Below are 27,593 nucleotides of genomic sequence, written 5' to 3'. Positions count from 1 at the left end.
TCTTTAGTAGTTTTCTTCTTGGGTTACATTATTTTCTTAATATTTTCAAGGTCAGATAAAAATGGTAGTAAGATGGCTCCATTTCTCTACAACTTACTGTACTGTGTTTCAGTAGGTCATGATGATCTTGGCACATGAGGAAATAATGCTTTTCCAGTATCAATTTGCTAGATATACTCTAATATATGTCGAGAGAGAGAAGGTTTTAGTGGGTAGCCATTACTCCACAGGGTTGAAAGATGAAATGACTTTTGGCTGTTATGGTCGAATCTGCAGACTGAAAGCATTACTGGACATTGGCCATTTTCTATTAAAAGAGAAACAGTTTTCAGTATAAACTACTAATCCCATTTATTTTAATTCTTCTTTTCTTTTTTTTAAATGATGTTAGTCTTTCTTGACCTTCTGCACCTGAGGACAGATCTACACTAGAAGTGCTACACTTGCACAGCTACACTGCTGTAGCATGTCTGGTGAAGGAGCTCTATGCCGACGGGCAAGTACGCTCCCATCTGCACAATTACTCCACCTCCATGAAAGACAGTAGCTATGTCAGCAGGACAGCATCTCCTGCAGTATAGAGCTGGTGTGGACAGCGCTTAGTTCGCTGTAACTTGTGTGGCTTGGGGGAGGAGCGGGTTCACATCCCTGAACGACATAAGTTAGATTGACTTAAGTGGTAGTGCAGACCTGTCCTCAGAGGCAGATTTTTCTTTTCTTTCTGAGTTGTGGCAATGGGTACTGAAAGCTTCTCCCTAATGACCCATATTACAGCTCTCATAGCACTTTGGCAACACTGCACCAATCGTGCAAGGGAAGTATGAACCTGACCCAAAACCCATTAAAGTCAATGGGAGCCTTCGATTGTTTTCACTGGGCTTTGGATCAGTCCGTAAAAGAGCTCTAAACTCAAGAACCACTGCCATGGAAAGACAAAAAATTGGAAGGGGCAGGTGAGTTATGGGAAGGAAGGTAGCCGTATTTTTTTAAAGAGAGAGCTAGAGGGAGGAATAGGCAGTCATTCCACGAGGGAGTAGTTCTGCAGGAAAGATATGGATTCAGAAATAAGAAAACACAGTCAAATAGCTAATACATGAGTATGTGAATCTTGCTAGCATAATGATATTTTGTAGAAATCCCCTTACATGTTGACACTTACATTTGAGCTAAATTCTGTCTTTGAGTTTAAGTGGGAGAGCAGATTTAATTTATTTTCTCACTTAATTACCATATAGTCTTTCAATATGTGTCAATATACAACTTGTGTCTGTAGGCCAATTGGGCCTGATAGGTAGGTTCTGTTCATCCATTTTCCATAAAGGATGTGTGGCTAGCTATATAAGCTGATGGTAACAATATTAACTTAAGTATGTTCCTACTCATAAAACAAATATAATGTTTGGAAATTCACATTTGTGCTCATACAAAGAGAGTAAAAGTTTTATAATAGAATATTTTGAATATTTACAGCTCAACTAAAATAGGGACATTTTTTTCTTTGTCAAAGAGAGAAGGATCATTTAGCCCCCTGGTGTTTTGACTCATAGGAATTCACATAAAAAAAAGAGAAGAAAAGAAACAGTAGTAGTTAATCATTCCATGACTGGCATATTCAAACTTCTTTTCCCCGTTATGAGAGCAAGTGTCTTTATTACACTCACTGTCTCATGATTATGTCATGAGCTCTAAGCATCATGTCTTCCAGGAACTCTGAAGCTAAGAAGTGAATGGGGAATTTATGAGTTGACTCTATTGCTTATTGTATTTGTTACATTTGAAAAAAAATACTCCAGTGGTTTAAAGATATACAGAGTGTGACAATGTTTCTAACTCTCCACCATGCCACAAGTAATGGCCTAATTGTTCCCCAGTTTACAACCCATTCAATCTCTTTGACTTGAGTGAGATTTTGCCAGGTGTAAGTCAGGGCAGAATTTGTCTATGAGAGTTAAACACTCAGTCACATTCCTGGCTATGTCTAATAATGTTCAAAATATTCTTATTTGTCATAGAACCTGGGAAGTTTTCCTTTTAAAATCTTCCACTCTTGAAGCCTCTGACCCTGCCTGCCTACCTACCATAAACTGCCTATTGCCATGCTTTCACCCTTACTGGCTTCTCCCAATATCAGTGTCAGTATCACTCTTCACATAAGCTTTTGTTTATTCATTATCAAGTTAAGATGCTGCCAATCTTTGTTGCAATGTACTTATGTTGAGAGCAACAGAGTGAGTTTGAACAAACAGTCAACTCTCAATAGTGCTGACTAGCAGAATAACAGCTGTAGAAGCCATATTTTTTTGTATTCTTTTCTCTTAATTTTTTTTGACATTTTAGAAAGTTGACAGGGGTAGTGGAATGGTGCACAGGTATGTTTGTGTTAGGGATACCTGACAGAGGAAAGTTGATAGTACTATCTACGGAAAGTAGTTTCCAAATTACTGTAGGCGTGTATCAAGATGTTGTGAAGTTCAAGTGCATTTCAAACTAATATTTAATTGTGCATGATGTGCAGTATACCCATTTCAAGATGCCACTATGCAATGCAACATCTTATGTAATAAATATGTTTTGAAAAAATAGGGACCTATTTGTTATGCTATCCATAGAATGACCTTATTTAGAAAACTCACCTAATTCCACAGAGCAGGAAATAAGTCAACATTATATGTCCAATATTTATGCACTATAGGTGTTCATTGTAGGGTTTTATTTCCGTTACTAACAATCAGCCAATATACGTGGTGGTATTTTTCTATTGGATCATTGGAACCTACTACTGAGAAGTAGAAATGCCCTACATATATAAAATAAACATAAGTTCAGTTATATAACCCAGAGTTCTGTGGGGTGAAATCTAGATTTGCGTCCCCTCACCTAGGCTTGTGGTAGAGAAGACAGAACTATTTCAAATACCAATGTGGTTCGCATTAGCTATATCTAAACTTACGACAGTGTGTAGAATACAGACGCCGAGCATGGGTATAAATAACAGTGTAGGTGGTGAGGCACTGCTTAGCGAGTAGAGTAAAGACATGCCAGAATCGTAGGGTATAAACCCCACGTGGCTCTCTATATGACCAAGCAAGTGTATTATCCTGCTGTTTTCCTGCTGCTGGAGCCTTTCCTGGTCACAGAGAAAGGCTCCAGCAGTAGGGAAAGGGTCTGGCTGTGGGGAGGCAGTGCCTTTCACTGCCACGTATGGCTGCACATCGCAGTATGGACACAGCCTGCTTTTCACTGTGGTGTGTTTCTACATATACTATCCACACCACTGCCAATGTATACAAGGACTAGGAATTGTATCTCTGTAGTTTCTCTTTAATATTTGCCCTGTTAGCAATTAAAGGCATGCATTTGCTGCCGTGAATGGAGCACATGGAACAGTTAATTTGTGTCTAAAGATGTCTGTCCCAGATATACTTCATATCTGTCCACCGTTTGCTTCTTCTAGTTAAAGGTGGTAGTAGACTATCCATTTAGCTGGATAGTACCTGTCCATATTGCTTTTCAGCATTTCAACCTTAAAATATTAAAAAAAACAAACCTCTTTTTCAAGGGCACTGCATTAGTCAAAGGAGACATATATGTGTCTCTGAAAGAAAAAAAATTGCAAAATAGATATACAAAAATCCACTGTAAACTTGAATTTCTCATATAAATTGCAGATGTTGGAGTGCTCAATAAATCTTCTGGGTATCAAGAAAAAGAAGGACCCCAGTCAACCACTTTATACTTTTTATGTAATAGGAGGCATAGTAATTATGTAGGTGGTTTATGATGATCTACAGGCAACTGTATTGACTATTACCAGCTAAAGATTTGTGGAGTTTCTCTTTCAGGCAAATTTTATATAAGGTATAATATGTAGCTGTACTTTACAACCAACGTGCTACTACCGAGGCTAAGTCAAGCATTTACTTCACATTCTTTAATGTTGTACTGTATGCCAAGTCAGAATCTCCTGAGGCTCTAGCTCTTTTCTTAAAATAGCTAATATGGGAGGGTGCAGGAGACATAGCTGATGAACAGAGAGTTAATTTAAATTCAGTTTTCCCTTCCCTTTGCACAGAGGTTCAATGTGCATGTGTGTTATAGACATAATTTGTCTTTTGGGGAGAAATGAAAGTATCTGTGGGAAGACATGGATCCGTACCCCAGGGCTTTAGAATTGTGTTTAACTGTCAGAGCCAGGCTGTCTTATGGATCTAGCTGTAGATCACTCTGGGTGGGGCTCAATCTATAAAGAGGCCATGTCACTTTGGGATTTGCCTTGAGGAGGAGGAGGAGAAGAAGGAGGATTATGATGTTACACTTTAACAATGTACACTTATTTTGCTCTCTGATGGTGGTGGCTGTTATTATGGTGGCTGTTATTATGATAGCATATAAAGGATCAAATCCAAGATCAGTACAATGCCATTGCACAAGCCCATAGAAGGACATAGTCCCTGCCCCAAAGAGCTTACAGTCAATATACAATACAATGAGACAAGGAAATGTGACTATTCTTATCCCCACTTTACAGAGGGAACTGAAGAACAGATGGATTAAATGACTTGCTCATAAGCACGTACAATGTTTGTGGCAGCAACTGAACCCAGGGATCTTAAGTTCCTGTCCAGTGCCTTGACACTATTTCAAGGCACTACCTATGTTTGTTTCTGCAGACAATGGTGGAAAAAGCAGACTGATAAAGATAAGACACCTGATTCTCCACTGCCTTGCACCAGCTGTCATCATCCACATTAGGACAGCAAGGCTACCATTCTGATCTGATAGTATTTATATCTCCTTTGCACAGTTGTCAATGGTTACAGAAGGTGCTAGGCAGTGGAGCCTTATATCCAGGATGTAAGACATTAGAATATTAGAGGGTCAGTCTCAAAACTATTTCTGTGACAGTTTTGTGTCTACTATTTTAAGATGCTGGACTTTTGTGCGTTTTTCTTGGTTATCTTAGAAGGAAGAATTCTTAAAGAACTGCCATGGCAGAAAACGGGTATTTGCCACTCTTTTGGGTTTGTATGAAAGGTCACCTAAATTCTCCCCCTGGGAGAAGGTGAGAGAGAGACAAAACCACATATGACAGTTATTAGTCACGTCACTTAATGCACTAGTGCATTACACTCAGATATTATAGTAGTAAGGACAGTATAAGAACCTATATAGAATTGAGTAGAATCTAAAATATAGGCAGTATATTTGTCACAAACTTTCAGAGCAAGAGATTATCATGCATGTAGAAGGAGGAAGGCTTGTTTTTGATTTTGTAAACTGATATATATGAAAAGAAACAGCACAAATGAAACCCAGTTAATTCTTTGCTATTATAAACTTTAGATTGCATTTAATTATTGTCTTTGCCTGAAAAAATGTTTCTAGTGTGTTTAGTGTTTACTTAAAATTCATTTAAAAATGTGATTTGATTAGATACCAGGTTACTCTGTGTGTGTGTGTGTGTGTGTGTGAGAGAGAGAGAGAGAGAGAGAGAGAGAGAGAGAGAGAGAGAGAGAGAGAAAATACACTGTTCAGTGAAAAGCTGACAGGCTGTTTATTTATATCAGGTCCTGAAACTAATATGAACTTGACAAGCAGGGAAGATCCCACCGCATCAGAAACTGGATCAGAAACCCAAGATAAAAACGCAAACAACCGTGGAACTCAATCGTCTAATCCACTGTCCAGTTCCGTAACTGCTGAAAATGGAAATTCAGTCTCAAATGGTAAGTATCCAAAAACATTCTAACATAAAATTGCTAAAGTGGTTTTCTATATGAGTTTTTTTAAGATATAGTCAAACTCTAGAATGTTTTGAGTTGCAAAATATCAATCAAAAGCTGGCTTAACTTTGTATTTATGAGTTGGTAAGCCTGAATCCAATAATAACTGAGTGTGAATGACTCAGAATAGCCTTTGTTGAGGAATTTGTAGTTAGCTCACTAACTCATATAAGTGGGCTGGGCAACTGAGAATTCAGGTTTCTGATCTTCTAATCAATGTAAAGTGGATTGAAAATGGAAAATATACTCTTCTCTTGGTACAGGTTTTCCTGCTAATGAAAGCTGAGTAACGTATGGTTGTAAGTGGTGCTGAAGAAACAATACAAATTTACAAGCACCTAGGCAGTGATGGCCAGGTCCTCCAAGGCACTAATTGCCCCAAAACTCATTGATTTTAATCTATTTAGGACTTGTCTATGCACAAAAGTTGTACCTGATAGTTAAATCAGTACAACCCCCTTAGTGTGGACACAGTTATATCAGTATAAAAGTGCTTATACCAGTATAGCTCATTCCCATATGGAGAGGGGAACGTACTATACCACTGTAGGGCACGTCTGTGCCGGTATAACTATATCCACAGTGGAAGTTATATCAGTATAAATATTTCAGGAAAAAATCACACCTTGCGCCAAAATAGTTATACTGGTACAAAATCTATGTGTGGACTGGGCTTTAGATTCTTATCTAGCTAGGGTTTTAGTAGTATTTTCTAATAGGGTTTTAGTAGTATTTTCTAATATTTACTGTTGACAGTTAAGAAATGAAGTCACATTTTATATATTAAATTTACATGCCTGAAGAGTTTATAAAGGGTTAATAAATGATTAAGAGTTTCTCTCGTAAATAGCTAATCAGTTGTTACAGAATCTAACAGGTCAAGAGTTTTCTTGTAGCCATTTATAATTTCTATTGATGGGTTATAACCATCAATAACCCTACTACTCACACTGGTAACATGCTTATAACATCTATTAATAATTTATCAACCCTTTTAAAATTATTACTAGAACTTTACTATACAGTGTGACCAGAAAAGTATAATGATTAGAGCAGATTGGGAATTTTCCAGCCAACTGTTTTGTTGGTTTAAAAATGCTGATTTGCTGAAACTGAAAATTTGTGCAGAAACAGATCAGTTTTGACAGAATGTTAATCAGGAGAGATGTGGAAGGTCCAAGCTCTAGAGCAGGGACATGAACATGGGTCTCCCACATCCTATGTGAGTACCCTAACTCCTAATCCACAGAGTCAATCTCTAGCATTCTGGTCCAATGAATACTTGATTTTATATATACAAGATAGAACCGGGGCGGCTGTAGGGATTTTGCCGCCCCAAGCTCGGCAGGTAGGCTGCCTTCTACGGCGTGCCTGCGGAGGGTCCACTGGTCCAGCCGCAGGAAGCCGCGGGACCAGCGGACCCTCCGCAGGCAAGCTGCCGAAGGCAGAGCACCCCCTGCGGCTTGCCGCCCCAAGCACGCACTTGGCTTACTAGGGCCTGGAGCCACCCTGTATAGAACAGCTCCAACAGGAGAGAATGAGAGAGAGACCCATCCCACCAGAAAATAGTCCGTGGCTTATGACACTTACCTGGGAGGTGGGATACACATATTTAAATCTCTGCTCTAGATCAGTGATGAGTGCCCAAGTTATTGGCTATTACAGGGTGCAATGGGTGGGCCTCTCTTTCTGATTTTTCATGAAAAAAATGGAAAGGTCTCAGTTTTGTTCCATACTGGAATGAAACCAAATTCCAAAACCTTTTTTTTTTTTTTACAAAACAAAATTCTTGTTTTCCAGCCAGCCCTAGTAATGATGGTTACATCAGTTAACAAATTGAAAAACCTCTGGAGCACTTTGGAAGAAGGATTAAAGGAATCCATGATTCCAAAGATGATCTATTTTTTTTTAAAAAGTAGAAAAGTCCTTCAGTTATGACAGCTTAGCTTCTTAAATGTTTTAAAATCTGTCTTTTCTTGGGTATCTTTAGAGAATGATGACATTTGAGAACATGCCCATAAGATTTATCCCATTTTAAAGTATGGACTTACTCTTTTATTTTACTGCTCATCAAACTCTGCTAACTTTGTGGAATATTTGGCATGAAATGCACTACTAAATATATGATATTTAGATGATAAAACTACCAAGTACTGAGATGTACCAGCAGTCTGATTTCCATAGTTAGAAGTAGAAATCCAGAGTAATACATTACTCATTTAAGCAAATACTGAAGCAATTTCTTAAATAAAATCTTACCTTTGCTGTCATGAAGAGTGAAGTGACCATACCACTCCTCTGAAGCATGTAGTATAATAAAAGAAATTTAAAGTTATTATACTCAAAAGAACAATCATTTTGCAAGACTTTAATCTTACTTATGGAATAATCTGATGAATTCTTTAGAAAACCATTACTAAGCAGCTAAAAAGTTGACCGGCACAACCTCCTAAGAGATGAATGCTGTATCACATTCAGAAGCTAAGTTGAATTAGTATGGAATTTTAATGGACCTTTTTCATTTTTATATATTGTAATCCTTTTCCTCCTTAGTTTGTCTTCCTTCAATGTTCTTAGTAACAGCATGGAAAAGCAGAGTGCCACAACAGAACTGTGACATTTCCTAAAGCACTAACCCTCCAGACCTACCATAGTTCTTAGTTTAACAGGAAGAATCACATAAGTGTTTCTAAAATACACAGACAATAAGCAGAAATTCCATCTAGCACTTTATGGCCTACAGCTGAAAAGTGCCAGATCCTAACAATAAAACAGCAGAGTTCATAGAAGAAAGCACTCAAGTACTGAAGAGTGGGCTAATATATCCAGGATCTTGATAGACTCCAGTGTATGGACTTGATGGACTGTCAGTGCATGGAAATTTACTGTTCATCCCTTCCAAATATTAATTAAAATGTGGTAGAAGAGATCTGGGAATAACAAATTAAGAAAAATGATTAACTATAACCACTATGAAATTATCTGACTATACTGGATGGGGACATACAGGTCTTTTTGTGAACTTGAAAGACAAATCCCCAAACTATGTTGCAGTCCGCTCCACCACTGTCCCTAGGAACAGGCCCCTCTGATGGCTTGTCTTTGCTGCAGAGCTAACTTGAGTTATAGCACAAGTGTCACCCCTAATTCAAGTCCTAGCCACACACAAAACACATTAACTCAAGTGTAGTGGTGATGTTAATTCAAGTTGGTGACTCATCAGGCAGTGTAAGTGAGCATTCAAATTACCACAGTTCATCAGCTGCTGACACAATCACTCTGTGCTGCTATCACAGGTTGAAGTGTTATTTTGCAGTGTGGCCGCTCTTGAGGTAGGCTAGCTTGAGAGAAGTTAACTCAAGTGTAGATAACTCGAGTTAACTCTGCAGTGAAGACATAGCTTAAGCTAAACAATACCTTGTCATTTCAAGTATTAATTTCCAACCAGGATTCAATGGCAGCTCCAGATGTTGCTTACTTAGGCCTGCTCTACACTTAAAGGATTTGCCAACATAGCTGTATGATTAGGAGTGTGAAAAAAACCACATCTCTAACCGACATAACTATGCTAGCAAAAGCCCTACTGTAAACTCAGTTATATCAGCTAAGACGTCTTTTTGCTAGCATAGCTTATTTTATTCAGGGAACTGGTAAAAGCTATAACAGCAAAAGCACTTTTTTGCTTCTATAAGCTGCATCTCTACTGGGGGGGTTACCAGTATTGCTATAAGAAAAAACCCTTTCAGTGGAGTCAAGGCTTTAGAATCAATGCCATATGACAGGGGGTCTCTAGCTTTTTTTGAATCACACTCTCCCCTAACCATTTTTTTTTTTACTTGGAACACCCTCCCCAAAATGGGACTTCTCAATGTAATCTAGATGAACCAGGACCATTAATACATTGATTCCAATAAAAGGGATTCTACTTTAAATAAATCACTCCTTTGATCCTGCTGTCTAACTGTGAACAGGCTAGGAAACCTTTTAAAAGCACATACTTTAATATCCACAATGTTTTCAGGGAAGTATTTCTCAATTTCATCATTGAAGAGTGCTAATGAGCATTTCAACTGTGCATACCAGCTCGTAACACCACTGGCTGAAATTTGACTGAGGCACTCCTCCATTAAGAAGGAGAGGTGACTGGGCCAAATTTGAATCAGTGGCATTGTGATCTTGTGAATGAGTGGGAAGGCTCACTGCACTGCCCTAGAAAGTTTGATGTGACCCCCGCTTTCCCTTGGTTGAGAAACCCTAGCATAGAAGAAGGCTGTGTTGAGAGAGAAAAGAGAGCTATACTAACCAGAAAACTAGGGCAAGGAAGTCTCAGGAAATATAGGAGCCAACCTGTATAGGTTATACTTCTGGGTTTCATATTTTTGAATTTAGTGCCTGTCAAAGTGTTTGGAAGGAAACAAAGCTGGATGCTTTTGTTAAACTGGTGTTAATTTGGGTGAAACCAGAAGCTCCTCAACAAAACCCAACCCAGAGACCATGATTTGTGCTCAAACCTGATCCTCTGGTTTAAGTAACTTTTGTTCTAATGGTTGGACCTCTGCTAAACTGATATTTCCAACTTTGTGATGAATTAAGCAAAGGTCTTATTCAGTGCACAGCTGTGGTGTCCTAATATTTACCCAAGTGTATGTAAAGGAAACCTTTCAGAATGTAATCTACAACTCCATTTATCTTTCCAAACTCCACCAGCTCTCTGCTTTCCATGTCCATGCTGACGTACTTCTTTGAACTTCAGTGTACATGGAAACTGTGCTTATTTGATAAGACATCTTATCTAAGTACCTTACGTAGAAATAAACAGATGAATCACTGATGCCTGGGACTTAGATCAAGGCTATCCTTTAACAGTGTCCTAATGTGGAAGGATATACCAGAATATAATTTTTTTTATAAAAAAAGCAACAGTAGTGGCTAAGAAAATATTTGTAGTTTATTTTGTTGATGTTCTTGAATCACACCAGTATTTCACATTATTTCTTACAGCGCCCACACAAAATAGCATTATACATTAAAAGAATGTGGATGATTCTTTAAACATATGAACTGAGTTAAATCAGGAATAACTCCCTTTAAATCACTGAAGAGGCATCAGTATAGAACTGGTGTGATATCAACATAGAGTGTAGAATATTAGCTAATTTTTTTAAAAAATCTGATAATTTATCAATTACCTATGTTTCACAAAAATTAATATCAACATATAAAACAGTTGTTTTTCATCTGTTTAAAAAAATCACCTCTGGTGATTGGAGAGGTAGAAGTTTGCAGGACAGCACGGTTCCTGGGCCATTTAAACAAGCAAAAGACTCAATGCATTACAAGTTCTCATTTTAGTTTATGCTTTATTACATTTTGGACCTCTGATTATTTCTCTAAAGATTTCATGCATTTTATGTACAATACACAAAAATTTGCAAAGAATGCAGTGTACAAACAGCATTTAGAGCTTGATTCTGAAGGAAAGGATATTCTTATGGTGAAGACACTGGATCGGGGCTCAGGAGATCAAGGTACTAAGCACAGCTCTTCCACAGACTTCCTACATGAGCTTGGGAAATTCATTTAGAGTCAGGTCTTGGCCCTTTGCTGTCCTCTTTGCACTGTTCCAGTGGCACAAAGGGGATGGAAAATTGTTCTGAAAGGGAACCAGGGATTCCTCTGAGATAGGGAGAATCCCTGGCTGGTGTAAAAGCAGCATAATCTATAATGTAAGCTTTTCCAGAATCATTGTTCTCTCTGTAAAGTCGCACATACACCAACAGTAGCTGATAAGTAATAACAATAATTTATCTCTTGGAAAATTTCAGTAAGCCTGGGTATAGTAATATGTCATCATATTTATGTCTTCTATACTCATTTAGAAAAAATGTCAAGCATTTTCAATCTCTGGCTGAAAGTCTGGCACTATATAAATGTCAGGCTATAAATTAGTATTATTTTGCTTTAGGTTTACCAGAGGAAAATGAATATTCAAGACTGTCAGCCAGCACTACAGCAAGCTCATCAAATCAAAGGCACAGGGAGAGCCACACTAGTCAGGTAAATATTTAGAGATGCTCTAATATACATTGCTGAAATGAATAAGAATGCTCACAGAGACTGCATACTGAAATCATTCCCTTTTCACATGTTTGTGTTGGCTTTGAAACATACAGGTGTCCCTTAAATAATTCTCTTTATGTTAAGCCAAATACAATTATGAGTGTACTTTTCAAGTTTTTTCATTGTGGAGATGATCTTTCTGGAGGTTTCTAATGCCACAATTCAAAGTTTATATCTCTTTATATTGCTGGTTTTTAAGGGCATAATTTTCAGGAAGGCAATCTGACTCAGCAACCTGGGGGAAAGAGGACACTAATCTCTCCCAAAATGTTCACAGTCGCGCCAGAAAGACCTGAATTTTAATCAGCTTCATTAGAAGAAATGAATAATTCTATAGGTCTCTTCATGCAAAAGTATTGAAGTCACTGAAAATATCATTAGGTACAAAAGGAGTATAAATATTGCATCTTAGTTATTTTGAAATTTGTGTCTAATTAATGGAACTTAATATAAAATATTACCAACTTAAAATAACTCTGGAGTACATTAAGTAAAACAAGTGTAGGGGAGGAATGGAGACCTTGGAGTAATCTATTTTCTTCATTCTTTTCTTCAGTATTTTATACAAAACCTGAAACACTTTGCATTCCAGTTATTCAATTCTATTCAGGCATTAGGCCTTCCAGCCATTATTTTTACTTTATTTAACAGATATAATTAGTATTTTCCATTTGTAATCCTCATATGTTTCATCCTGTCTTAAAAAAAATAGAATTGTGAGCCATGTTTTATTTGAGACTAAAAATCTTGCTGCAACTGCCAAATGAAGTCCAAGGGGGAAATATGTTAGAGCAGAGAGGAATTTCCTCATTAGTAAGATCTAATTAGACGACGCAAGTTTCAAAATGTTGTACTAGAAGGTAAGGGATGTGCTTTGTCGAAATGTATAAGATTCTTATTGTTAGGTTTTTTTTTATTTATTTTTGGCAATCCAAAACAACAAAGGTGAAATCCAGGCCCAGCATGGGTGGCCGGTAAAGCCCTCCTTAAGGGAGGCTAGCCCCCAGCTCTGCCTCTTCCCCCCTGCCCCCAGCTGGAGCCCTGAGGCCACCTACCCCTCCCCTGCAGCCAAGGCCACAAATCCTCACCTGCCCGAAGGAGCCCCACACTGGCCAGAGGCCCAAGCACCCTCCCTCCGACGCTGCCCTTGGCCAGAAGAGTTTTGGGCTAGCCGAAGCCCCGATTCCTCACCCCCACCCCCTGCCAACCTGGAGGTGCCCCGGGCCAGGTGCAGCTCTGCTGCACCTCCCCTCCCCAGACCCCAAGCCACTGCAGGGAAAAGCCTCTCATCAGGCTGTCTTTGGGGGCTACACAGCTCCTCCCACAACACCTGACTGGAACCTTTCCCTCACCGACTGGCTGCTCAGCACTTTATTCCTCTGACAGCACTTTCTTTCTACCCTCCCCCTTCCACACTTCAGACACTACTCAAACTCACAGCCAAGGTCACTTTGGCTTTAGAAGCACCTCTTGAGAGCCACAGCTTCTCAGGCCCACAGATCCTTTGCACTTCCTGTAAACAAAAACACTAAAAATCAAGGAACTCACCAGTTAAAGCAATGCTTACATCCACACCAAAGACCGATGCCTTGCCACCCAAATATCATAAACTTGAACATACTCACAGAAGTCTTGTCTCCAAAATAAATTTAATTTCATGTTCTCAAAACTCATACCTACAAGTGCAATCTTAAATACAACTTCAGTAAGATGAAGATATCTTACCTCTACCACAGAAAGTGGGCTTGCATTTTATGCTTTTCCAATACAATCTGTTCTAATGAATGCACGCATCTCAAAATGTCGCTACAGTTTTGCTACCAAGAAAAAAACGCCTGAAAGAAATCTGTGTTCATTTTTTTTCAGCAGAGAGATGTGAAAATCCACATAGTGAAAAGCATTCCTCATTATGAGTATGCTATGAAATGTATTTGACAATGATTTATTTTTTACAATTGGCATTTCTTATCACACTCGTCATGACAGGAGAAATATGAGAGCCTAGGTTAAATCATTTTACCATGCTTCACTTCATTAGCCTCAGTTTATCACTTAGCAGCAATTCTTTTACAGACATGTAATCAGACAAAGATTGTTGCACAGATCTTTAGAGATCCTAATTGCTATATAGGAAGAGGCATACATAGGACTGAAACGGAGTCTTTGGATTCCTTGGCAGATGCTCTGTCATTTCAACTAAAGGAAACTGGTTCATTAGCCTGTGGGGTCTTTTTATACTTATGCTTTTATTATATCTTACTGAGAATTGCTTATAGAGGTGAGAAAGTTAATTTCACTTATGCCACACAATCTCATGACTCTGATATATCACAGATGAAATTATGGTAATGGGGCTCATGGTACATTCTACACCCAAAGCAACAAAAACACACACATACACACATTAAAGAGCAAATTTCAGTCCATTTACAGGAGCATAACATGTATAGCACCAGTGGCTTTTAATTTTAAACAATAATGAAGTTTTCATATATTTCAGAATTAGCACCAAATGTCCCATAGAATTAAAATCAGTTACTCAGATGATTATCCCTAGTGCTGGTTGACAATTTTTGACAAAAACTGTTTTAACTGAACAATAGGATTTTGACAATAATTTCATTTTCATCCAAATATTTTGGATTTTGTCAAAAATGTAAAATGAAAAATGTTGACAGGCCATTTCACGTTTAAGAATTGTCAGAAAAATCCCACTCTCTCTCTCACTGGAAAAGAGGGAGTAAAATTAAAAATAGGAGTGGAATTTTTCCCACCAATAGGAAATGAATTTAAAAGTGAAATTTTGTTTCAAAATGTTTTATCAAAAAAAAATTTCTTCAAAAGAAATGAAAAATCTTTCTTAAAGAAAAAAAAACTCACAAAACATACTTACCTTTTTTCAGCCAGCACTAGTTAACCCTTTACTGCCCTTTTACAATTCTGTTACTGCATGGTCATAAGTTTCCAGGTTCAGTAGAATATATACATAGCAAGTGGATGCCTGATAAAAACAAATGACTCATGACTTTGCACTGGGTGTGGTGATGTAGCATTAATCATCCTTCTTACCAGGGCCGGCTCTTGGTTTTTGGCCATCCCGAGCCAAAAAAAAAAAAGAAAGAAAAGAAAAGAAAAGAAAAGAAAAGAAAAAAACGGCTAGAGTGTTGCCACCGAAGCAAAAAGATAAAAGCTGTCATGCTGCCGCCGAAGCAAAGGTGCCGCCCCAACGGGCCGAAAGGCCACCCTGGAGAAGTGCCGCCCCAAGCACATGCTTGGGAGGCTGGTGCGTTGAGCCGGCCCTGCTTCTTGCGTCCCTAAACAATATGGCAGGCTGGATTGGGTGTCATAGATCTGAGGATCAGTGATCCAAAGGAGAGGCCAGTAACAGACTGGTGAGAAAGTGTTCCACATGGGTGAATCTACTCAGATACTATGTCTTTTTTAAAAAATATGTGTTAATGCACAAGCATGAAGATTTTTTCCCTAATTGGGGATTACAGATTCCATTTACTCTAATAAGCTTTTATTTAATAGAAAAGCTTTCTAGCCCATTCTGTTGCAAAGATACACCTTCAAAATGTAAACTAGAGCTGTACAGTAAAGCTACTCTTGAAGGAAATTATTTTTTCATTATATCCAAGTCTGTCATTCCAACAAAAATTTTCCTGTGCTCAAGCTCTTCAGAAGGCAGGACCAGATCTATCAGTCGCAGAAGGGAGATCTGCCTCTCCCTTCTAGGTAAAACCCTAATTTCCTTCTGGGAAAAACCCTAATTTGTTCTGCCTCTTGGCAGCTTCAACATGCAACTCCAGACTCTGCTGTTCTGAGACAGAGCATTGGAATCTCTTCCTTTCTCAGACTTAACCTAAAATTTCTTTATCTTAACCTATTCTCCTTTTCAAGTGAATTCTTGATAGACCACTGGGACTTTCAGTGGTGCTTAGCTGCACAGTATACAACTCCCATTGTACTCTAGGCACCTAGGTAAGGGGCTAAGAAGCTCTTCAAAATGGAGGAGAAAGCCAAAAGATGCCTCCTCTTCTCAGTTATCTTACGGCCTTATTTAGATGGGAAATGTTGCTGCCTCTGCAATAACATAATATGGAGGACCGGCCCTGCACAGAGCAGCAGCATGATCAGGGGAATGCAAAGGTGAGATTTATGCATTCTTTTCAGTTTAATCACATTCCAGGAACTGGTCCCAAAGCATAGTTATTTATATGTTATTATTAAGCACAGGGAATCTAAGAAACAAACACTCAGAGTGGGAGCGCTTCAACAGGAGATCCCCCCATAGGATGTTGGCTAGGCTTTTGGATATAAGGAGTCCACTGCTACCTCCTGTCCGTGAATGGTGCCTAAGTTCCCCTGTGAATCTAGCTCAAAAAACCAAAATATTTAGTTTTGATAATGTTGAAATGGTTCATTTTAACATTTCTGAATGTTTTTCATTTCATTCAAAACAATTAGCCAAAATCAACATGAAGTCACAAAATGTTTCAGTCAACCTGGATCTGCATTTTTCTGCCAAAAAAAAAAGAAGTTTCATCCAAAAAGTTTTGCCAAGTACTACCGGGCACTCTACATTAAATGAAGGTGGTCTGGCCTTTCTGATTTTTTTCCCTATATAATTGTGAATTGTTTGTCTGTATTTTTAACACAGTTGTTATTACCATTTTCTACTCTGGTCTGTGGCTTGGGAGATGAAGAGAAAGAGACATGGTGGAGAGGAAAGAGCAGTTTCCATGACCTTATGTGGGCAGCAAAAAGCAGCATGGACAGTCTGTAAAGTAGATGAGAGGGACAACTTGGAGATAAAGAACAGATGGAAAGTGAAGGGCAGGGCAAAAGAAATGGGGAAATAACAGTGGGGATAAGCTGGGAACCAAACAAAGGATGACTCAAACAAGATGGCAAACAGACTGAGAAGGAAGGCAAAAAAGAGATGTGGGGATATGGATAAGAAGATTAGGAAAGAAGAAAAGGAGGAAGAGAGACAGAGCAAGAATAATAAAAAAGAGATCAGGGAGAGAAAACAAAGAGGAGTTTAGGATGACAGAAAAGGGAAAGAGTATAGGGATAAATGAGAAAATAAGGAGACTGAGTCAGAGAGGGACAAAGAAATGGAATCAGCAAGATGTTTCACATAATTCTAAGGTCAGTATGTCTTGCCTTTGTATTTTTGGTATACATCCCTGAAAGACAAATGGGATATAAAAGAATTTTATAATATACCTAGTATGCATATGTTTATAACATGACTTACTATGCAAATAAGATCTCAACCCAGTTGTTACCCAGGGTTATTTGAACCCAAAGCTATGGTAACTAGTCCCTGTTTTCCAGGCAGTGTCAGGAAATAAATCAGTGGGGGACACAGCACCTCCATCTGATAAATGATTGCTTCCACCCAAAAATCCCTTTTTATTGAGTCTAAAGCACACGTCAAAACCTAGCAATAGTCTAGAATCACCCCAGATAGATATAGGTACCCAAGGTCTGAGGCGGTATCTAGCGATTCAGCAGCACAGTTCAGTGGCCAGCCTTTCTCCTAACCACTGGGGAGTTAGGTGTCAGTCTCCTAACTCATAGAAATCCTCTTGAACTTCTCCAAAGTGCACATACTCACTAAACTCTTTTATAGGTAACTCGAAACAAAGCACTCATAATAACTTTTAATAGGTTTGGGTTTCCCTAGCAACAACAAAGAACTCTTAATTTCTACTTATCGGCAAAGCAGTTTTGAGCAAGAAACTTACAAACACAGGCACCCAGACTCAAGCTCAGCTATTCACATCTCCCCGCCCCACCTCCTTCTCATGAATCTGTCCTTGTTAGTAACACATGGCAGCTGCCGTTGTTCCATCTGCCTAAGCCAAGGCCAGATTGGCTGCGAGTTATGTCAAATCCAATTCTCTCATAACACAGAGGCTCCTAGAAATGTGCCACAAAGTTTGGGTGCTCCACCATAGCGGGGAAAAAGTAAAAGAATTGCCACCAAGAGCTGTGAAACCTCTTTTGGAGATTGGTTTAAGCTTTGAGTAGTGATTCACTTGACATCAGTGAGTGCTGAGGGTACTTATCAGTTTCCAGTATTGGATCCATAGTGATATATTAAATAAAACAGCCATTAGTAGCCAACCAGCCTCCTACATAGAGTAATGTCTGGGAAGTGTACATCCTACCATGAGATTTTAGAGTTCCCCTTTCTGAAATGTCTGGTTCTACTGTCACCAGGGCTTAAGGCAGTGAGGTCAATAATGATGGCTGTTTTTTCACCAATTTCTGAATTAGAGAATCAACACACCTACTCTTCTATTTAAATAAATAAATAAACCCTCACTGGGTATATTGCCATAAAAAAGCAGCCAACATCTGACAATGAAAAATGGGAAAACATGTTTTCACATTTGTTAAGAATGTATTTATTGTTTCATTATGGCTTAAGCCATAGTTCTTATTTTGTGAAATAGTATTGCTTCCAGCAGTCTATCCTTTCAGAAAGAACTGCATATTCATTACAGTTTCCAGGGCCCTATTTGTTCATACTTGATTTAATATTTGTTGTCAATCACTTCTTTTTGTTGAATGTTCAGAAGTTAAAAAAAATTAATCCTGGATACTGCTGTGAGTTGTTACCCTTATCTTGTTGTCACTGCTCTAAATGGCTCTAAAATTCATTATTAATGTCTGTCATGTTCAGCCATTAGCTGGCAGAAATCTTTGATCATCTTTGAAGAAAAATGTGGCAATCGAGCAAGTCTAGTCTTTAATAAAAAAATCACTAACACCTTTATAGACATACAACATCCAAGAGATGACATATAATACCCTATATATCATTGATCTGCATCGAGAACTACCATAAATTGTTTTCAAGTTTGTTGTTTTGACAGTAACTGCAAAGAAATCTTTTTGTAATCTTACCCCCGGACAAAAATGAAGAGTTATAACACACTATAACTTTATTTTTTATCCGGCTTTTCAGACAAAAATATATTGCAAGAGGCTTCACAGAGTTAAATAAGGCAGAGTTATGTTATATATGAATCAGTGGTGTACACGCATCATGGGAAATGTCATGACTATTAAGCAACAACTGCTACATCCTTTAACAGAGAAAGCTCTGCACTTTCCAGTGCTTGACTCTTCTTGTCCTCACGTTCAGCTAGTGGAATTGTGGTTTTGCTGACAGGAGGGTAGTGAAGACTACTTCTGCCTTCTTCTCTCCTTATATATCCACGCAGTACTAGCTACACTCTGTGTTTATATGCAGAGATGGACAGAAGTGCAAAATTCAGTCCAAGTATGTTGTAAATGTAACCCACTGGTGATTGTGAGCTACAGGACCCCTTCTGTGTTGATCCACAGAGGATATGAGGTGCTACAGCCGCCAGTTACAGAGCTTTACCTCAAGCTGTAACAGCTTATGTTTTAGTTCTGGAGTTCTCCAGGTTCAATCCATGGTATGTTGGTGAAGAGGGCACTCATCCGCACATCCAAAATTCAGTGTTTGATTCTAAGCTTTTGATCCAGTCCATTATATAGAAGTGCATTGCAGACAACAGAGGAAAACTTGAATTATTTCTTCTTCTTCTTCTCCTTCTGTCATTATTATTATTATTATTTGTTTGAATTACTGTAGGGCCTAGGAGTCTTAGTCATGGGCTAGCACCCCTTGTGCTAGGTGCTGTACAAACAAAGAGCAAAAAAAACAGTCCTTGCCCCAAGGAGCTTACAATCTAAGTATAAGACAAGAGACAGCAAATGGATACAAACAGATGGGAATGTACAAGTAAACACTGAGACAGTATTTGTCAGCATGGTATGTAAGAGTCTCTGCACACCAGCAGCCTAACTATTGTCAAATTGTTTATAGGCAAAGAAGAATTTTGAGGAGGGCTTTAAAGGTGGCTAATGAGGTAGCTGTGTGGACACTGATGAGGAGTTCCTCCAAAAAGTGTGTGGAGTAGCATGGGAGAAAGCATATAGGGTCTTGTTTGGAAATTTATGAAGTGAACAGTGAAGGAAGGCATTATGAACCGAGCAGAGATGAGCATCAGCAGTGAATGAGAGATGATAGGCAGGGTAAGAACTGGCCTTGAAAGTGAATACAAGCAGTTTGATACAGTGGAGAAGGGGGAGCCAGTGCAGGAATTCAAAGAGGGGGTAACATAGTCAAAGCAATGGGCTAGGAAAATGATATTTGCAGCAGAATTCTGAATGGATATGATCAGGGCAAGATTGGATTTGTCAAGGCCAGAGAGAAATACATAAAAATGGCCATATTCGGTCAGAACAATGGTCCATCTAACCTAGTATCTTATCTTCCAACAGTGGCCAGTAATAGATACTTTAGAAGAAATGAACAGAACAGGGCATTTTATCAAGTGATAAGTCCTCTGCCATCCAGTCCAAGCTTCTGGCAGTTAGAAGCTTAGGGACACTCAGAGTATGGTGTTGTGTCCCTGATCATCTTGGCTCACAGCACCTATCCTTCATGAGCTTATCTAATTCTTTTTTTGAACCCTGGCTAGCCGCGTGCCAAAGGTTGCCGATCCCTGGATATTGCATTGGTGTTTGGGTTCACTGTGAGAAACGTAATAGAATTTGTGATGACACCTCATGTGAAGGGAGGAGGGCCCTAATCACAGACAGGAGGAAGTTGCTGCATACAGCAAGACCTCAACAAATTGCAGGGGATCCATGTTTCAATTGTTAGGAATATCACATTGACCACAGCATTGTTTTTTCAGTAGGCCAGAGTTCATGAGCTGTGGTAAGAAAGAATATGCACCGCATGGAACTGGCTTATGACTACAGAATACACATTGACTAGTCATTCTTACAATATCTTGGTTTAAGTCCAGCCACCAGACATAACGTCTAATCAAACTACTCATTTTCATTTAATTCAATAAGCATGACACCTCATGTGAAGGGAGGAGGGCCCTAATCACAGACAGGAGGAAGTTGCTGCATACAGCAAGACCTCAACAAATTGCAGGGGATCCATGTTTCAATTGTTAGGAATATCACATTGACCACAGCATTGTTTTTTCAGTAGGCCAGAGTTCATGAGCTGTGGTAAGAAAGAATATGCACCTCATGGAACTGGCTTATGACTACAGAATACACATTGACTAGTCATTCTTACAATATCTTGGTTTAAGTCCAGCCACCAGACATAACATCTAATCAAACTACTCATTTTCATTTAATTCAATAAGCATGTTAGCTTTTATACTTATAACTCATAGTAAGTATTAATTCTCCTTTATCAACTCCATTTTTTCCCTAAGAGTCGGGAACAATTTGGCCCAACATTTTTGTAATTATCACATGCTTTCCCTCTGATATTCTTCGTACCTGGTCAGGGAATGCAGCCTGGCAATCATACAAATAAATATATACTTGGATCTTCTGGTTTTATTGCTGGGCTTATCACAGCCCTAATATTCCTGGACTTTACACATCACTTCCCCGCCCTCCAAAACACAGTGCCATTGTTTGAGCACTGAAACGACTTTCACCCTGTCTGGAAGCTCTCTGGGTCTAACGATCTAGGTTACTGTGGTCATGGACACATTGATATGTCATTATGAGATAAAGGTTCAAAAGGGCTGAACACTGAACACCAGCCTCCACTCTTGCAGATACCATTTACCCCTGCAAAAATTAATTGTGGAACCCAGTCTGAGTACTTGCGCCACTGAGTACCTGATCCGCACCCAGAAATTGGGTTGTAGGATGAGACTGTAGGTGTAAAATATAGATGCAAAAAAGCACCCTAAAAATTATCCTTTTGAAAACTATGTTCCTTTATATCAATAGCCAGATCCTCAGTGATGCTCCGTTGAATCAGTGGCACTTTTTGCCTGATCTATTGATTGTATATTATTCATATTGATTACTCAAGAATTCCCAATTAAGACTCTGAGCTTTGGTAGGTTCTTATCCCAAAATCAGGCCCAGTCTTATTAGAATTATTGTTCAGTTGGGAACCCTGATGTGCGTGGTTGCAAAACTCACACTTAGGAAATCCTTCTATATTTGTAATAGTTTTATTAGCAGTGTTAGCAAAGTTACAAACACTCCAACCCAGCAAGGTAGATAGAAATAAGACAGAATGAGCATTTGACCATCCATATACTCACCACAGAAGCAGCTAGAGTGTTAGTCATTATTTTCATCATCATCCTCTTCTTCCTCGTCACCATCATTCTGGCAGCTCCCAGGAGTTATATCTCCAAAGGCACACAGGCTGGGATACAACTTTTATAATGTTACGTTGATGCCACTATGCTTAATCATTATTCAGTAGGGGGTTTCATCCCCTTGTCTTTTTTTGTATTTCCTTACCCTCAGGTACCCTTCTCCCATAGATAGCATCGACGTCAATTAGTTGCCATGGTATTCTTGTGGTCGGACATCTGCTGATATTCCTAATTTTAAATATCTCAGGCTGGTATAAACTAGCATTTTGGGGTTACCTATCAGCAGTTTAGTCATTACAGCATTCTATCTTGCCCTATCTTATGACCTAGGGTTATGCTAAGTTAGCTGCTTATGCTAAGGCTTCTGGGGCCTCGTGCCTTGATTAGTTTAGCTAAGCTATTGCCTGTGGCTTCTATCCTCATTGCTTTACAGCCTATACCTATGTTAGACCTAGACAACACCTGTACCCACAGGCTACAAGCTGTCCAGCTTGACACTATATGATGGGCCCACATAGCCATACAGCAACTCTTTTACCTGGGAAATAAAGAGGAAATATGTCAAAAGCAACACCACTTTTTCAGTGGCTTGAATTTCTATTATCCTCACGTGTCACAAATGAACTCTCTATCACCCTAGCTGTAACATAAACATTCTGGAGTGAAAAAATGAATGATGTCCATGACTTGGATAGTTAAAGTTTTTTCTGACGTCTTGGATATTGTGGTTTATATTCCAAACTACTAATGTTCTTTGTAAAGGGCATCACAGGGTAGGGAATGGATTTATGTTGGACAGGGATGTGGAAGATGAAGTTAATCAGAAAGAGCAAGAACATATGCAGGTGACAATTATGAGTATTTACTTTGAGCCAGATTCACCCTGTGCTTACATGGGAGTAGAGTAGGGGAGAGGGGCCCAAGTAGTGTTTTTATTTCTTCTCCATCCTCCTACCTTTTGCAACCTACGTAACAGCCAGGAAGAACTGCATATCCTGGTTTCAGAGAGACTGCCCCATCCATACTCCCTTGGGGACATGCAGTGCCCAAAAGGAAGTAAGAGGGAGCCATGACATGGCACATATAGGGGAATATGCTGCAACCTGTATAGGGCATTGTCATAGAGATAGTTCAGAGTTAATAAAAGCAGCAAAGAGTCCTGTGGCACCTTATAGACTAACAGACGTTTTGGAGCATGAGCTTTCGTGGGTGAATACCCACTTCGTCAGATGCATGGGTATTCACCCACGAAAGCTCATGCTCCAAAATGTCTGTTAGTCTATAAGGTGCCACAGGACTCTTTGCTGCTTTTACAGATCCAGACTAACATGGCTACCCCTCTGATACCTAAGGGTTAATGTCTCTTTTACCTGTAAAGGGTTACAAGCAGTGAACCTGGAACACCTGACCAGAGGACCAATCAAAAGACAAGATACTTTCAAATCTCGGTGGGGGGGAGTCTTTGTTTTGTGTTGTTTGTTTGTCCGTTGTTCTCTCTGGGTTCTGAGAGTGACCAGACGTATCTATAGGCTCTCTACTTTTCTGTTCAAGTAGTAAGTACAAGTGGAAAGGCAGTTTAGTCTTTTTGATTGTTTTCTTTATTTGCAAGTGTGTATTTTGCTGGAAGAATTTTAATTTGTATTTGTGCTGGGGGGAAGGCTTCTCTCTAGTGTCTATAAGCTGAAAGACCCTGTAACATTTACCATCTTGATTACAGAGACAATTTTTACTTTTTTCTTTCTTTTATTAAAAGCTTTTCTTTTTTAAGACCTGACTGATTTTTTCCACTTGTTGAGGCTCAAGGGAATTGAGTCTATACTCACCAGGGAATTGGTGGGAGAAAGGGAGAGAGAAGGGAGGGGGGAAGGTGGAATTCCTCTGTTTTAGATTCATGGAGCTTGAATCTGTATTACCTCTTGGGGAGGGGAAAAGAGGAGGGGGGGAAGGTACATTCCTCTCTGTTTTAAGATTCAAAGACTTTGAATCACAGTGATCTTCCAGGGTAACTCAGGGAGGGAAAGCCTGGGAGAGGCAACGGTGGGGGAAAGGGTTTACCTTCCTTGTGTTAAGATCCAGGGGGTCTGGGTCTTGGGGTCCTCTGGGAAGGTTTTGGGGGGACCAGAGTGTACCAGGCACTGCAAGTCCTGGTTGGTGGCAGCACTACAAGATCTAAGCTGGTAATTAAGCTTAGGGGGATTCATGCTGGTACCCCATCTTTTGGATGCTAAGGTTCAGAGTGGGGGTTATACCATGACAGGCATGAACCCCTTTTATACCCAGGAGGTCATTTAGTCAATATGGTGTTATCATTCTCTCTGAGGCAAATTGCTTCTCAGTGCCTGTTTCCAAAATTGTGTGTGTGTGCTTGTGTTAACAATACATTCTGTGCTTTTTATATCCAATTTTCCAATAAAATATTTAAGGCAACATGGTAGCCTCCTGCTAACAAATGAGAAGAAGAAAGTGAAGCCAACTAGAATCAAAAGTGAAATTGATTAGTATAATTTTATTATCCGTCATAGATATAATGCAGAAAGTATAAAGACAAATGACTGAAAAATCGGATCCATCTGTCACTGAGTTCATTGGAATTGCAGAGCCTCTTAGGATCAGATGTGGCGGGAACACAGCCAGAACAAGAAAATTATTCATATTAAAATTATTTTATAATTTAGAATTTGGTCCCTCATGATGCTGAATGCTTTCTCTACTCATTTTTGTCCCAGGATAGAAGGAATTAACTGACTGGTAGTTACAGAGAGAGAGATTAACATTAAAGCAATGCAGTCCAGAAAAGGATGAAAAAAGAAATTCAAACACATTTTTTTCAGAAGCAAAATTATGTTGTTGTCCAAAATAAATCAAGCTAGTTACCTAGTTGTTTAGTCAAAAACATTTTATGCATAAAAAAGAACAAACGTACTTCCATATTAAAGTTTTAACACTTCCAAAGTACCAGTAAGAAAATGAATAGAGACTATTGTGTAAAATTGTTAGACGATACAACTTGACATAAAATTGTACTGGTAGAGAGGCTTTGTCTTAAATTTATATTGTTACTAATTGTGTTCCTGTGAAACATCACTTGTCTGAAAACTTTTAACACCAGAATCTTGATTATTTCTTTTATACCAAACAACAGATGTCAACTCAACCACTTTATTTGTTAGTTTTTGATGCAGTAAGAATCTCCACTCATTGTACTACAGTTGATCAAATCCATTTTGAGCAAACAATCTTATTGTGTGCTTTCACTAATCAGAGACCAATTTATACTTAAAATAGATATCTTTTAAATTTATCTTTTTAAAATAGATATACAAATGTATTTAAAATAAAATATTTGGATCATTCATTGATATTAAATTATGATATTTGAACAATGAATTGTGAATTTCACTAGTGACAAGGGATCTGATCCAATGCTCACTGATATCAAAGAGAGTCTTTTAATTAACTTGAATGGGAGTTGAATCAGACCCAAGGTCAATAACAGCTGGAAGCAGAGAAGAATAGTTGATTTCTGAAATTAGGACAGGACATGGGATTTGCCAGGTTGGAACTGGCCTCTAGAAGTGACCAATACTTGGTGCTTGAAAGGAAAGAGAAACTTGCCAGAATGCACGCAGACATCTATGAAATGGTGTTCATGTGTGGTAGTATTCCTTCCTGCTCCTTACAGCAATCACTTATTCTCAGAAGTATATCATCTTGTTATCCTTACTGTAGACTGCATATATAGGAAGTTTGTTACTGTTTAGAAGATTATTCAGTGCTTTTAAATATCCAGCTATGTTATGACTTCCTGTGATAGTGATTTATACAGTATTTGTTCTAAATCTAGCTGAGTATGTCTGGTGTATGAAAATAATGGTAGAGAACATTGTTATATGATTTGATAACATGCAATTTAAACATAAAGGGACAGATTTTGCTCTCATTCACAAGAAGGTGAATACAGTCTGTATTAATTATGTCCCTGATTCTCCTCTCACATTGGAGTTAAACTGGTATAACTCCAATGACCCTTCAAAAATTATTCCAGATGTATACCAGCATAAGTATCTGGCCTCAAGCATTTGACAGTTATTTATTTATCATTTATGATTTTAAATTATGAGGAATTTTGTATATTACAAAATATGTTGTTCCAATGAAACCACTGAAAGTCATCAGCAGTTTGTGGGAATGATTAACTCAGATCACTTCTCCAATGCAGATCCAATATCAAGTTATTGAGTCCAAGGGGACAGTGTTTAAAAAATGCATGTCCCAAAATTCACAAGAGAATTGTCAAGTATCCGAGGGGTAGCTGTGTTAGTCTGGATCTATAAAAAGCGACAAAGAGTTCTGTGGCACCTTATAGACTAACAGACGTATTGGAGCATGAGCTTTCGTGGGTGAATACGCACTTTGTATGATTCGGCTTGGGTCCCAGTTGCACACTTCTATTTGAAATGGAATGTAGAAGCATGTAAACTAATTCATCATAGCTGATCTCTGCTCCCTGCTGTGATCTTAAATTACCAGTGGCGGGTTCCGAGTGAAACACAGATTAACATATTGATTTGATTTATTTAAAGGAGATTTTAACATACCCTTGTTGTCTTGGAGGGGGGGAGGGATTTTCCTTCTGTTTAACTTTAAATGCATTTTTTTTATTATTTAACCCATAGTTTGGTTCCTGTTTTCCAGGTTAGTGACGCCTGGGCAAGAAGAGCAAAACCTAGTTCTTGGAGAGGTTGCAGTGGGTTCCGCAGCTGAGGCTGAGATTGGGTTTCTGGAAGTAGATAGCAGAAGGGTTTGTCAGCTAGAGGAGGATTTGTGGAAATGTGTCTGGAGAAAAGAGTTTGAAACCAAGAACTATGAGCAATTGAAAGGAAGTCAAGTCTAGATAACAGACAGGAGGGTACTACAGCCTGGATATAGTCAGATCAGGACACACATGAGGTTTGTGGGCAGATCTGGCAGTTGGAGAGGGATTCAGGGCACTAAGGGTATGTCTGTGCTGCAATTAAAAACCTGTGGCTGGCTGTGCCAGCTGACTCGGGCTCGCAGGGCTCAGGCTAAGGGTCTGTTTAATTGCTGTGTAGATGTTCAGACTTGGGCTACAACCCAGGCTCTAGGTCCCTGCTAGGTGGGAGGGTCTCAGAGCTCAGGCTGCAGCCTAAGCCTGATCGTAATTAAACAGCCTCTTTGTCCGAACCCCATGGATGCAAGTCAGCTGGCACAGGCCAGCCGCAGGTGTCTAGTTGCCATGTAAACATACCCTAAGGAGGGAATGGTTAAGGAGAAGGAGTTGGAAACAGGTGCTTGTGAGAGAGAGGCATGACATGCAAAATTAAACCACAAGTTATTCAGCTCACTAGTAATCACTTACATAGTAGGGAGAATAATTCCTTTAGGAATAATAATTTCTGCAGGAATTACTGTGTGAAATCTTATGGTCTGTGTTACACAGGAGGTCAAACTA

General features: G+C 39.0%; 1 protein-coding gene across 2 annotated transcripts in view; it reads left to right on the top strand.

The window, feature by feature from the left end:
* MYO16 (myosin XVI) overlaps positions 1–27,593 on the top strand; it is a 592,718-nt gene that overhangs the window by 556,301 nt on the left and 8,824 nt on the right. For both annotated transcript variants that reach the window (XM_050946813.1, XM_050946805.1), the window contains exons 33-34: positions 5,568–5,726; positions 11,749–11,840. In XM_050946813.1, coding sequence (XP_050802770.1) covers positions 5,568–5,726; positions 11,749–11,840 — 251 coding nt within the window. The remainder of the gene's footprint in view (positions 1–5,567; positions 5,727–11,748; positions 11,841–27,593) is intronic.

Source organism: Gopherus flavomarginatus, chromosome 1 (genome assembly GCF_025201925.1).
Source record: "Gopherus flavomarginatus isolate rGopFla2 chromosome 1, rGopFla2.mat.asm, whole genome shotgun sequence".
NCBI classification, from domain to species: Eukaryota; Metazoa; Chordata; order Testudines; family Testudinidae; genus Gopherus; species Gopherus flavomarginatus.
Note: the sequence above shows the minus strand (reverse complement) of the source record. Positions and strands in the feature narration are given on the sequence as shown.